Source organism: Adiantum capillus-veneris, chromosome 26 (assembly GCF_014529385.1).
Source record: "Adiantum capillus-veneris isolate H3 chromosome 26, ASM1452938v2, whole genome shotgun sequence".
Taxonomy (NCBI): Eukaryota; Viridiplantae; Streptophyta; class Polypodiopsida; order Polypodiales; family Pteridaceae; genus Adiantum; species Adiantum capillus-veneris.
In genome coordinates this window covers 127,949,638-127,964,587 of record NC_140956.1, presented here as the reverse complement: position 1 = coordinate 127,964,587, position 14,950 = coordinate 127,949,638, and the positions used below count along the sequence as shown (strand labels likewise).

Genomic DNA, 14,950 nt, shown 5'->3' with positions numbered 1-14,950 from the left:
ATTTCCACCCTTCCCAAAAACACTCCATGCCCTCTTTAAACTGGCGCCACCTCTCTCCAACATTGGCTCCACACCTGCACACAAACAGAGAGAGAATATCTCAGCAATCATGAATCACAGACACAAAAATACAAGTTCTTAGTGAAAATCAAAAACATTTACAGCCACTACGAGAGATCACTCATACACTTATGACCTCCACTCGTTCACTCTCACTCTCACTCTCACTCACTCTACAAGAGAGATCAAGTTCCACGTCCATGGAGCTTCATTCTCTGTAAAATTCCTCTTTTCTGCCCATTTTATTACCTTGGAGATCAAGTTCCACCTCTGTGGTGCTTCATTGTCTGTAAACTTCCTCTTTTCTGCCCATTTTATTACCTTGGAGTTTCCTCCTATCTACAATTTGATAGCCTCAACCCATCCAAATTGCCACCAGTTCTGCTTTTAACTTGCATTGTTATATCCATCCAAACAGCAACCATGCAAGAAACCCAATAAGAATAGACATATTCGCTAGTGTACAAACAATTTCAAGACAATTTGGAACTTGTTTTGATATCTGATATGCAATTCTACAGAGATGGGGTTCGGGGCTCCATGTGAATGTAAGGCATGTTTGCTAGAGAGACATCCAGCATTAGCTAATTTCTTGTGTACCGCTCAGCTAGTCCACAGACATGGTGACCAAGTTTGTTGTTGTGGACGTGTGCATGTAATGCCGTCCTTCTTGTGCAAATTTCCAAGAAAGAAGGCTCCTTTCATCAATGTGTTGTCCATCACCCTTACTTCAAACTAACTTCATATTCAGTTACATATTCACTTTCATATTTTCATTTAGGTTATGGTAAGAGGCACAAGGACAATCAGAAAAGGCAAAGCATGTGCAGCAACAAGCAAAACTTTACATTTTTCGTCCTCCTTTAAGCAAACTCATGGCATCAAGAAGGGAAGAACCAATGGACAAAAGAAGCCTAATAAGCCTCCTCTTGCACTCCAAGCAAAAGCTACATTTCCCAAACCAAGCATCGTTTTACAAATCCAACAACCAGAGGACTCCACTCCGAAACTAGCCACCAAGAAACAAAAGCGTACAAAGCTATCTTGGACAGAGAAGGACATGGAAAAAGCTCTTTTAGCACGAGAACAAGGACTTTCTTTGCAAAAATGCTCCATGCAATTTGGCATGAGAAAATCTGCAATAGCAAACTGGGAAGAAGGACGATCACAAAAGAGCAAGAGAGGGCCGGAAACCACACTCACCTTTGACGAAGAAGAAGCACTACTACATTGGATATTTCAAAAGTGCGAATCAAGGCATGGTCTCTCCATCTTGGATGTTAAGCTAAAGGTGGCAGAGATTTGTCAAACAAGACACACTCTCTTCACGAATGGAATTCCTGGAAGGAGTTGGTGGGAAGGGTTTCGAGGCCGGCATCCACAACTTGTTTTCCGTGTCAGTGAAGGTCTAGATCAATCCAGAGCAATAAGGTTTTGGCGACGGCCAGAAATTTTCAAGACTCTTCACAAGAATCTTAAGGCACTTTATGATGAAAATAAGTACCCACCTTCTAATATCTGGAATGTAGATGAGACCGGGTTTCAAGGGTCAAGGGACAAAGGCATGAAGATCCTTGCAAAGAAGGGAACCAAATCACTGTATGGAATCACATGTGATTCACGAGAATGGATGACAGTTTTATGCTGTGTTAGTGTAGATGGCCATGCAATCCCTTCATATTATATATTCAAGGGGAGTAGACTAAAAAACAACTACATCGAAGATTGCGAACCATGGGCTGCAATGGCCATGCAAAAGAAGCATGGATGACCGGCAAGCTCTTCCAAGCTTGGCTAGAGCACTTACAAAAGTTCATAATGCAAGATGTTGGATTTGATAACAGACATCTTTTAATACTTGATGGTCATGGAAGCCATGTTTCCCTGGAAGTTGTGGCGAGAGCACATGAAGCTAGCATAGATATTATCACTTTACCTGCCCATACATCACACAAGCTTTACCTGCCCATACATCACACAAGCTATAGCCCTTGGATGTCTCTGTCTTCAAATTATTAAAGACAAATTTTCAAAAGAGAGGGCAATATGGCAGCAACGGACGGCATCCAGCCAAGCAAGCAAGAGAGAGCTTGCAACCATTGTGGCAAGTGCTCTAAAAATGTCTTTAATAGAGTCAAACATTAAGGCAAGTTTCCGTGCAACAGGAATTTGGCCCCTTGATGCTTCAACAATAAAATTTGAGGGCATGCCATGCAACAATATACAGATCATACATGAAATGACAAATCAAGAAGATGAAATCCTCTCACAAGTCCCAAGCACCCCACCTCAAGGAGGTATAGAGGATGAAGCTATTCTAGCACTACGTTCGATGGTAAGTAACACACAAGAAGCACAGGTTAGAAGAACTGTTGTACCAAGTTTGTTGTGTGATCAAAGCAAATCAGCACATCAAATCATAGCAAATTAGAGCAAACCAGCACATCAAATAAGAGTAAGTGAATTAGCACATCAACTCAGAGAAAATCAAAGCAAATCAGTACATCATTCCATAGCAAATCAGAAAGAATTAGCACATCAAATTAGAGCAGATGAGAGCGAATCAACACAACAAATTAGAGCGGATCAGAGTGAATCAGCACATCAAATCAGCTTTATGAGGTCGCTAGAAGAAGATTGTTTTGTAGCTGATACTACCTTGCCACCCGTAGAAGGGTATGTTGACAAAGAGAACATTAACCTCTCTTCAAACAAGCAACCCATGCAAAGAAGCCGGTCTCAAAGTGATCAAGCCCGTATAATTGATCTCTTACAAGTGCCAATGTCAGAGGTATCAGTAAGAAAAGCACCTAGAGAGGCATTTGTGGACTATACGAACATCTTGATACTCACTTCACTCTAGTATATTGAGATCATGAAGGCTAAGAATGCTAAGAAGGACGAGATTTCTAAAGCTAGAGAGCAGAAGAAAGTGGAGAAAGAGAAACGAAGACTCCAATCACTTGTAGAAATAGAGGCACGTAAACAACGACAAGAAGAGGCAGCTCAAGCCAAGAGGTCTAAGAAAGATTGGGAAGCACAACAACTTGTTTTTGAGAAAAGGATGCGGGCCATTCTTTGGGAGGGTGGTTCCTTAGAAGGTTTGATTCTAAATCCATTGCATGTTGATCATCCATACCATGCCAATCCCAGGAGACGACAAATGGAGAAATTGCAAAGGTCTCCCCAACAGACCACTAGAAGTATACGAGGCATCACCACAAGTATGCGAGTCTAGAGGTCTTGAATCCCCAAAAAATGTCACTTTTTGCAGGTTTCATTGTATGGCCTCTTACTTACCTACAATCCTATTTGCCTGCCAATCGGCCATCTAAAATCATTTTGAAACTCAAAGTTTTTGTATAAGTCGTTGTTAGATACACTGTTGTAACCTACAAAAATGTCACCGGTTTACTGATATTAGCTCATCTTTTTTGCAAGTCTTGGCAATAATGCTGCCATCAATATTTTGCATGTCTTAATTTAACCTTCTATTGTGACTTGAAATCCAATTTGAAGTTCAGCAAAACAACAGCACATTAGACAATCATGCCATGAGTCACAATGTAGACTCATAAATCAAATCAGGTAACATTCAATTTGGCTAAGGGCTCAACAATATAATACACCTCACATTCAGGTGACGACGAAGAAATGCTAGCTAGTAAAAGATAAAATTGAGACATGATTGCTGAGTGAGATGATATGAATCTCACCTTACCCAGTGCTGATATGTCCAATCATTCCAGCATCGGCCCCCTCATCTGCATGTCCCTGAACGCTTGAGCATCTGAACACAAAAAAAAACAGAGTGAAACACCCACAAATTTAGAGGCAGCAATGATATGGCATGCTTTCTTTGAGACTTACCAAGCAATGCAATTACAAATTCGTGTTGAAGATCGAAATGTCATGCACGTTTTCTATCGCAATGCCGACATAGCAGGGGCTCCTCGGCACAGGTCATGCGCCCCAGGGCTTATTACAGTGTAGGCTCCTCCTACGATGCTAGGAAGCTTGTTGCAAGCTAGCGCAGTAGTTACACAACCAAGGAAACTCCCCCTTGGAAGCCTGTTGCAAGCAGGCGCAGAACCTCATGCCCTTGGAAGCTGGCTGCAATGCGCACAGGTCATCCTGTTGCAAGCTGGCGCAGAACCTCATGCCCTTCGAAGCTGGCTGCAATGCGCGCAGGTCATTCGAGGACAAAAAGGCAGAGAAAGCCCTATTGTCGACAAGCGCATGACAAGCACAGCACACGAAGGTGCATGTCCCTAAACTAGCATGCCCAAGAGCCTTTACGCAAGTGCTATAGTCGTGGTACTGGTATCTGTCACTACTTTCTTGGGCTATTATCGCGCACGTGCGAGGGGCAGGTATCATACTCCCACTCACCCCATAATTTGTTACACACAATTTGTGAAAATTGTCTGCCAGTCCACGTCACCAACTGAGTCCCACTTGTAGACAGCATCGTGGAGCTTCATGCTAGCCCCCTATCTTTGCAGTTTGGTCACATATCACCCCCAATCCATCACTCCCAATCTAAGTGTCTCTAAATAGGGACCTCTACCTTATAGGAGGGTGATACTGAAAGCTGGTGGAGTTGTGGTGATATGGGATCCACATGGAAAAATATTTTTTTCAAAGGCTTACAACTTGGAGTATGGTCATACCAACAATGTAGTAGACTATCTTACTTTGCGCTTGAGATTGAAGTAGTGTGTAGAGTTCATCATTTCCCAATTGCTAGGCCAATGGTGTAAGGTGTAAGCTTTGTCCTAGAGTCCTAGAGCATGAATCAACAAGAGAAAATGGTGGAATTATCCCACATGTATTGGTGCAAGGTTGTAGAGCTACTCAACACTTATTTCATGAATGAGTAAACCGAGTCTATTTTGCATAACATCTCCCTTATTTTTGGTGATTGTTATGGCTTACCAAATACTCAAGACCGTGCTTATGATTCCAAGTTAATTGATCTTGGAACCTAATTTTCTTGAGTGATAATCTAGCCAACACACACTCACTTGTGTGAACGATGTTTACCTTTTATCTAGCCTAGCTAGCATGATCCCATTCCCATCAAGTGGTATCAGAGCACCAGATTATGCCAGCCCCACGGCCCATGTTTCTCAAAAATGGCCATCATTAGCCTTCCCCTTCTAGCTAGAGGCATTCATGCCTCTAGATGTACTTTTGATTATCTAGTAGCGGAGCTGGAGGGTTCTCCCTCCTCTAGAATAGCTATCATGAACTCTGGATCAAACCTTAAGAAGTCACTTTTGAGCCTCCATCCATTGACTCTGGTCTTGTGAATTTGACTTCTGCCTCCATCAACTTGTAGCTACCATTGGTGTATCGCCTTTTGACAATGAATCGCCCTTCCAATCTGGGTTGAAACTTCTTATCTTTCCTAATGTCGAATTTGTTGTCGTATCTCAGTACTAACATGCCTTTCTTTAGACCCTTTTTCTTAAGCCCTTGATTGAATGTGAGTCAACGTCATTCCGCTTGCATTGTATAGTAGTTGATCGCTTCTTATGTGTCTAGTTGAAGCCTTTCTAGATCCAATATGTGGCTGCGGAGATGGGAAATTGGGAACTGTAACTGGCTAGCCATGACTCACAAGCTGGATATCTGTGCCTCGATGGGTAGAATGTCCTCTTTTCCATATACCGGATAGAAAAGGGTAAACCTAGTGATGTTTGGAATGTCGTGCGATAGGCCCAAAGAGCGGTCATGAGATGCTTATCTCAATCACTTGCATGGCTATTCACCTACTTTGTGATGATCTTACAGATCATGCCATTTACCTTCTCCACTAGACCATTGCATTGTCGATAGTATGGAGTGGAGTGTCGGTATGTGATGCCTAGCTTTTTCATCAGTTCTCCAACCAATTCACCTTTGAAACCTAGCCCTCTATCAGGTATTATCTCTAGAGGTGTGCCAAAACGGCAACAAATGTGCTCAAATATGAACTTCGCCACTTATTGAGTTGTAATGCATGTCGTGGTTGCTGCTTCCGCCCATCGGGTCATGTAGTCTACACCAGCTAGAATGTACAGTTTACCCGACTGGATCCTTGGTAAAGGACCCATTGCATATATTTCCCACTTCTCAAACATGTCATATGAGATGATAGGAGTCTGTGGCTCAAGCTGTGCATGTTTTACACCAATGATGTGCCTCCCTGTTCAGACTAGTCCAAGAGATTCTTGCCTGTAGAATCTTCCTACTAGTAATATCTAGAGAAAAGTGGCTGCTACAAACACAATCATGGAAACTTGAGATCACCTCCGTGATTTCACTGGAGATTGGCGCTCGCCTGAGAATCTGATCTTTGCCCTTGCACTACAAGGTGTTGTTTATAAGGTGGTATCTTCTTGCCTTCTAAACAAGCCATTATTTGTGGACCTTGGTATACCCCTTATGACATTGTCCTATATCTAAGAAGCTGATGATATCAGGCATAGCATCACTACCCTGAAAGAGGGGTAGCTTCTGTCTGATTTCTTCTATGGGAACACCCTGTATTCTTTCCTTGGCTAGAGAATCCGCTTCTTGATTTTCTTCCCTATGGACATGAAATAATTGCACTGCTTCCAACTTTCTTAAAATATCCTTAACTTGGTGTAATTGGCTAAGAAAAACCTGATTTTACAAACCCACGTGCCATTTATCTACTTTATCAAGAGCATGGCATCACCACTACACATTTAGGCGTTGAAACCCTTGCAAAACACATTGTTCTAATCCAAGAATTAGGGCCGCATACTCTGCTTCGTTGTTGGAGTAAGAGGGTAGTAGGTGCCTAATAGAGAAGACCTTTTTCCTTTGCTCATTGAAAATGACAATTCTATTTGCAGCCTGGTCGACTATCCTTTTGTAAGCTCCATCAAAGGAAAGAGAGTGAGCTTCTTCTAGCTTAGAAAATTCTACCATTGGTGTCACTCCTTTGCCTCCTGTGTTGACCTTTAGCTTCTTCTCATAGTGACGATGAGTAAGAATATCTCCTAGACTAGCTGTTGTGGAGTTCTCCACTTGCATAGTGTAATCAAACTCTTGTAATCTAACGAGCCACTTAGAGATTCTAGATGAGACATCCATATGCTGCATCACATACAAAAAGACCTCTTCCATTGTTAGAATTACAAATGGTCTAGGAAATAGATAAGAGCGAAATTTTGTAGTGGCAAACATCAATGCAAACACTGCTCTATCGTGGTGAATCCTTTTTTTGATGGGTTCATGATATGACTAGAGAAGTAGATAGGACGCATGAAAGAGGTCGGGGGACCTTCTACATTAGTACGGCCCAAAGTATATCACTTCCTACACTGGGGATAACATAAAATGGCTCGTCACATCTAAGGGGTGCAATCATGGGAAATGAAGCCAGGATCTGTTTCACTTCGCTAAACTATTGCCCATTTTCTTCACTCCATAGGAAGACATCTCTATGGGTGACTTGTTGTAAAAGAATAACCACTTGAGAGAGCAAGTGAATGAACCTCTTCAAATACCTTACCTTCTAAAGAAAAGAGAACAATTTCTTAGCTCTTGTGGGTGATGACAAAGATACTAAAGCTTAAACCTTGCTTGGGTGAGCCTCATGGTTGGGGGTACCATCGTTGCATAGCTCCAATGACCAACAAAATTATCAATCCGGAGGGATGAGCTACCCTGCTAGGGCATGGAAACACTGAAACGATTAGTGAGCTAACATGGCAATACGAATGGTGACTCTATGAGGTGACCTTCTCGACCTATGGAGGAGCTAAGCCACAATGATGGGCAATCTCCACATCCACTTTCCTTCACCTCCAATCAACCCAATCACACACACTAACGATTGCAAGACGCACACACCTCTAATCCTATCATGCAACACACTAATTGCAAGCACACACACAAAGATCTCTCGAGCACCACACTCCAATCAAACCTACATGCACACACAAGCAAGAGATGGCAATCACACAAGATTAGAGAGAGATTAACCATTAATTAGTTACCATCTAGCTAATCAAAGCATCATTAGCAATCACAAAAAGCATGAGAGAGGCATAGTGAAAGAGAATTAAGCATTGATTAGTGTTAACCAAGTCACATGAGCAAGGAGAAGCGCACGGAATCCATAGCCACACACCTCAAGAGCTCTCACCAAAAAGTCCCAAGTCACATGAGAAAGGAGAAGCGCAAGGAATCCATAGCCACACACCCTAATTTCTTTTACACACTGCCTTATATACCTAGGGTAAAAAATTTGCAATGTTCGGGCACTCAAGGCCTTTAGGGCTCCACCACTTATTGAATCTGCTACCTAGGCACACTAGCTGACCTGTTCTTCACATCTTGGAGCTCTCATTGAGCCTGTAACACATTCAAAAACTACAATGGCTTGAAATACATCGGGAATTTATAGTACATGACCATTTTGGAAAACGTTGAAAATGCGTAACTCCAATCTTTAGTGCTTCTTCCTGCTCATCTTTGATGTGCATCTGTGCGTCTTCAATCTTGAGCAGCTCCTGTTAACTGACGAGTTAAATGCACTTACATCAAGATTCACATTTCCAATTTTCTATGTACTTTGCTTGGTAGTTGATATGACCCTGTTGTCAGGATTTATTGGACACTCTTCAGAAAAATGTTCACCTTTTCGTCCACAATTTGAGCAATATGCCATGACTGGTGGTATTACAACTGGCTCTATCATGTCAAGCTCTAGCTAAGGAGCTTTTGTTTTTGTGTTTTTGCCAAGTTGTTGGCATCTTCTTTCAGAACACTAAGCATCAAGCTGTAGATCGATCCATCTAGAACCTTGAACCGTCTTTGGCTTGGTTCCCCAATTAGACTGGCTTCTATTGGTTGATCTGTTGGATCTTTTATTTTTGGTTCTCGACTATAGATCTGACCACTGTAATCCATGTACAATGATCCTGATTGAATATGCATCAGCTGTATGTTTTCTTGGCTTGTGCAAATTTTGGATGAACACTTGGGTTGACTTTCTGAACTTCTATCTGCACTTCATCTTTGAGCTTGCAATACCTGGCTCCACTGAAGTACGTGAATATCTGGGAGTTTTTTGAATCTGAATTCACTCTCATCAAAAGGATCTTGGCTCCTATGTTGCTTTTATTTCTCATTAAGTATATATGGCCTTTTGAATCTGTGTACAAACATTTATCCCAATTATATCCATATAGCTATACAATCTGCTCTATTACAGTTGTACTTGTGTTGTTATAGCTACTAGCTTGCTTTGATGTACTTGAACTCTCGGCTCTACCCGTACGAGCCTAATTTGCAATCACATGTGAGTTGTACCCCTGTTCGTCCGATTCACACCTAATTTGCAGTGCAATTACTTGCACTAGCCAATTTATAGCATGCATGTTCATTTCTAGCTTCTTGACTGAATTATGGTTGCACTTGCACGGAAATTTTTTTCTGCTGCTCATAGCTTTGAGTTGGCCGTTTTGCTTGCGTTTTTTGACTAATCTGGTTGCCTTTGCATTGTAATTTTCTCAGCTTTACTTTTTTTGACTTGCTTGCTTTTGTGCTATTTGCTCAGTGTGCGACTCTTCCGGTTTTTTTGCTTTTCTGCCTCTTTCTGGCACTTTCGATGACTTTCTTTTTATTTTTTAGATTTCTATGAAATTTTGAACTTTCTATTTTTTGAATATTTTTATGATTTTTTCGAAAACATTTTGATTTATAAGAAAATTTTTGTGAATTTTCTATTTTTTTGGAATTTTTTGAAGGTTTTATGAAATTTTTATGATTTAATGGAATTTTTTCTATCAGTTTTTGATTTTTTATGATTTTCTAAGAGCTGTTAAGATTTTTTCTGTCTTTTATTTTTGAACTTTTATGATTTTTAAAAATTTATCCTTGAATTTTTTTAATTTGGTTTTTGAATTTCTAATGATTGTTTCTTTTTTTGTGAATGTATGAGTTTTTAAAAAAAAAATTGAATCCCCCTGTTTATTTTTTTGTGAGTTTATGAGTTTTTTTAAAAATTTTTGAATCCCCCTATTTTTTGATTTTTTATGAGTTTTTTTGTCAGCTTTTTCTTTTTCTATTTTTGTGTGATTTTCTAATTCTCTTTTTTAAAATTTTCTTTTGGATTTTGGATTTTTCAATTGTTTTTATGGTTTACTTAAATTGATTTTAAAAAAAAGCTTACCTTCTTACCTGGCAAGCTGGCAGCCGTTGACCATCTGGAACTCAGCAGCGTGAAGGTGGGAGTGTCGTGCAGAGGAGAGAGAGAAGAGAAAGACGATGCATGACAGCGGGGTCTCTGGCGCACAATACGTAGCAACGCCACTGGGTTTGACAGTGTGCAACAACGTGAAATGTAGAGAGAAGGCAGAGAGAGATGAAGGGCAACAATGCGTTGGAGAGAGAGGCATCTGGTCCATGTGGGCTGAGCAGGGAGCAGCGTAATACACACATGGCAGAGAGAGAAGAGAGAAAGTGACGCACGGGCTTGGCGGTGTAGGGCCTACGCCAGGGAGCTGCGGCGCTGATGTGGCAGAGTTGACAGCGGGGATTGAAAGTGAGCAAAAGTGAGAGAGAAGGCACATGCTGATTGCGGTTAACAACGGGGTGCAGCAACCTAACACACACTACACGACAGAGGGAGAGAGGGAAAACGCCAAGAGGGGGGGGGGGGGGGGGAGGAGGAGGGTCCCGCAAGAGAGAGAGAGAGAGTGAGAAAGTGAGGGGGATGTACGGGATAGAGAGAGAGAGAGAGAGAAAGAGAAAGTTAGAAAGATAACGTTAATTATTGTGAGTTGTGGGAGAATTAGAGAGACAGTGAGAGGAGGAGGTGAGAGAGAGAAGAGGAAGAGAGAGGCTGTTAATAATCGGAGAGAGAGTCAGGGGGAGAAGAGGGAGAGTTAATAAACGTGCTTTTGGGAGGGAGAGGGGTTTTTTTAATTTTTTACAAAGTTGAGCCTTAGCACCACAAGGGGCTAAGAGGGCAGGGGGAAGGGTGCGGTTCATGTAGGAGAGAGACAGAGTGATAAAGTGAGGGGGACGTACGGGATAGAGGGAGAGAGAAAGAGAAAGTTAGAAAGATAGCGTTAATTATTTTGAGTTGTGGGAGAATTAGAGAGAGAGTGAGAGGGGGAGGTGAGAGAGAGAAGAGGAAGAGAGAGGCTCTTAATAATCAGAGAGAGAGAGAGTCAGGGGGAGAAGAGAGAGAGTTAATAAGCGTGCTTTTGGGAGGGGGAGGGGTTTTTTAATTTTTGACAAAGTTGAGCCTTAGCACCGCAAGGGGCCGTTCTCGCTGCGGCTCGCAAAAATAGAAACTCACTTGCCACGAACATCGACGTCGGACCGGACCGCACGCGGAGGTTTAGAAAGTCTCAGTAGTCCGCACCGAAACTCCAATCCGCTTATTTTTATATTTGAACGTCCAAAAGTGCCAGAAATAGACCGAAAATTAACCAAAAACGCTAAAATTCACCCAAAAATACAAAAGGCCCCAAGAATTGCCAAAAAAGTCCAAAACTTTCCCGGAAAATTCTAAGAGTCTTAAGCATTCACAATTGAACATTTTCGACACGCATAAGAAGACCAAAAAAGTAGTAGTTTTTACTAAAAACACCAAATTCGACAAAATCATCAACCCGGTCCTTGAAAATAGTAAAACGCTCAAAATTTGGCGAACGAAAGCCCAATTGTGCTCAAAATCAAGCCGTAAATACACATTCAAAACAACTAGTGAGGATCGCAAAATATCATTTTTAATGAAATTAAGCAAAAATTAATGCAAAAATAGTACAATAATACCAAAAATTTGCAAACATTATCCAACAAAATACCCTTTTATTTTTTGAAAATTCTCCACACATAGGGGATTAGTGCAGTCAAATAAAATCACAGAAAGCACATCAATTCAATTGCCAAACAATTTGATCAATAAGAGCCAAACTAGGCAATTAAATAGATAAAATTAGAGGCAAAATTAAGTCAAAATTTGACGCATTTGGAGTGTGTAAATCCCTGTTTTGAGCTAAAAAACTATAGCAATTAACCATTGCATTGTTTAGGCACACACACACACACACACACATACTAATAATTGGCACTTTTTAGGCACACACACACACACACACTAATAATTGGCAGTTTTTACCAATCTTTAGGTACGCACACAAAATGGTTAATCTTGTTAAAATTGCAATGTGATTCACAAATCATTAGTTGGGCATGACCACAACACAAATCAATCATCACAATTGAAAAATCATTAAGCACACATTGAGTTTTAGGTACACAATCAAGGGCAAAATAGTGTACACACACCTAAAATTAAGCATACACACACTCAATTAGAATACACACACACACACTTGATTTTAGTGCACACACACTTGCAATTGACCATTCAAACATGCAATTAACTCAATTAGGCATCCAAATAGCAATGTAAAATCATCAATTAACAATTGAACCTATCAATTTCATACACCACCAAATCTGGAAAATTTCGGTATTACGACGGTGGAGAGGGGAGTGAGCTAATCATGGCAACACGAATGGTGACTCTCTGAGATGAGCTTCTCGGCTTATGGAGGAGCTAAGCCACAATGATGGGCAATCTCCACATCCACTTCCCTTCACCTCCAATCAACCCAATCACACACACTAACAATTGCAAGACGTACACAACTCTAATCCTATCATGCAACACACTAATCGCACACACACATAGATCTATCGAGCACCACACTCCAATCGAACCTACATGCACACACAAGAAAGAGAGGGAAATCACACAAGATTAGAGAGGTATTAACCACTAATTAGTTACAATCTAGCTAATCAAAGCATCATTAGCAATTACAAGAAGCATGAGAGAGGCATAATGAAAAAGAATTAAGCATTGATTAGTGTTAACCAAGTCACATGAGCAAGGAGAAGCTCAAGGACTCCATAGCCACACACCTCAAGAGCTCTCACCAAAGAGTGCTCTCAACAAATGAACTTGAGAACCCTAATTTCTTTTACACACTACTTTATATACCTAGGGTAAAAATATGCAATGTTCGAGCGCCCAAGGCCTTTAGGGCTCCACCACTTACTGAATCTGCTACCTAGGCATACTAACTGACCTATCTTTATAGCTTGGAACTCCCATTGAGCCCGTACCACATTTAAATATTACAATGGCTTGAAATAAATCAGGAATTTATAGTACTTGACCGTTTTGGAAAAACGTGGAAAATTTGTAACTCCAATCTTTACTGCTTCTTCCTGTTGATCTTTGATGTGCAGCCGTACGTCTTCGATCTTTAGCAGCTCCTGTTAATTGACGTTGACTCAATTAACACTCAATTCTTTTAGCTAAAATTACATGGCCGAGAAGAGCGACCTTGCTTTCACTAATGTGACACTTATCTACGTAGAGCTGTCCACCCAAGGCTTGCAGCCTAGCCAGGCCATCATAGACCTTGCTCAAATGGAGTGAGAGAGATTTGTAGATGCAAAAATCATCTATGAAAACTTGTATTGACTTACCAAAGTATGGCTGGAAGACAAAATTTACATAGCGTTGGAATGTGGTTGGAGCGTTGGTGAGGTCAAAAGGCATCACCCTCTCTAAGCAAAACATCCCCTTGGTGTTATGAAGGTTGTCTTTTTTTGGTCTTCTTCTGCATGCTAATCTGAAAGTAGACTGAGTAGACATCACATACTGTGTAGCACTCATGACTTGCTACGTTGTTGAGAATGTCGTCTTGGAATGGGAGGAGAAAGTGATCCCTCTTTGTTGCTGCATTGAGAGGTTTGTGGTCTACACAAACTCTCCACTTACAGTTCTTCTTTGGCGTGACTACCATTTGAGAGACCCACTTTGAGTCTTCGATGGGGTAAATGAAACCTTCCTGTAGAAAATTCCTTACCTCTTTGAGCAATGCCTCTTACTGAACTACCCCAAGCCTTCTGAGATTTTGCACTACAGGCTTACTTCCTTCCTTCAACCTTGAGTCTTATGCGGTACTGCACCACTGTGATGCCTGTGATCTTGTCATAACCATCAATGAAAAGTGTGGTGAAGTTACCCAGTATAGATATGTATTCTTCTCTCTCTTCACTAGCTAACTCACTGGAGAGCATCCAATGTAGCCTACTTGTATCCACCAAGGGTTGCGTACCTGATGGTCCCTCTTGGTTCTTTGGTGGTGCTTCAGATTGTGTCAATCTCTTTGGATCTTTGAGGATGACTCCCATCACTTTGATGCTATTGTCACTCTCCTCAGTTGTTGTTGTCTCTTCTCCCGAGGTGGTCAAAGAGTCATTGGTGAATTCATCTTCCGATGCCTCCAAGATCATGTTGTGTAGTTTACCAGTCTTCATGTCCGTAGAGTATAGGCTTTCCCTTAGCATACTTCATCTAGATCATTCCAGTACTCTAGTCCTCCTTAGCCTCCATAGCCATGAGCCATGGTCTTTTGAGATGATAGGGTAGCCCTCCCCTTTGTGTGGCATGACAAAAATGTCTACCTCCACTTCCGTGTTGAAAGCCTTTACCTTGATTGCATTCACAATGCCTACTCATTTTACTTTGACGTTATTTTCCATTTTAGCTCGATGCTGGCCTACTTACCTCTAGGCTCACTCATGATACATGTTTGTGCACCATCATCTGTGTAGATGTTTGAGATATGTTGTCCCTTGATGTGGATATCCATGATAGGTAGAATGTCATTTAAATTTCTCCCAGAGATAGCCCCAACTATCCTTGGTCTTGAATTTCTAGTACTTACCATATTCGTCCATTGTCTCCTCATCCTTGGTGCAAGATGGAGTAATTGGGACCAGGTTATTTTCGAACCCTGCATCAAAACATCTTGAACTAGGTCATATG

At 41.3% G+C, this 14,950-nt stretch overlaps 2 protein-coding genes across 2 annotated transcripts; both read left to right on the top strand.

Moving 5' to 3' along the window:
- The first annotated feature begins 844 nt into the window (after window positions 1-844).
- Window positions 845-1,831, top strand: LOC147424182 (uncharacterized). The gene has a single exon (XM_086502341.1). The coding sequence runs from the start codon at window positions 845-847 to the stop codon at window positions 1,829-1,831; it is 987 nt and encodes a 328-aa protein (XP_086358467.1).
- Window positions 1,832-2,677: 846 nt separating this feature from the next.
- Window positions 2,678-3,298, top strand: LOC147424181 (uncharacterized). The gene is made up of 2 exons (XM_086501246.1): window positions 2,678-2,851; window positions 2,942-3,298. Exons 1-2 carry the CDS (start codon window positions 2,678-2,680, stop codon window positions 3,296-3,298), a joined length of 531 nt encoding a protein of 176 aa, XP_086357372.1.
- Window positions 3,299-14,950: the final 11,652 nt, after the last annotated feature.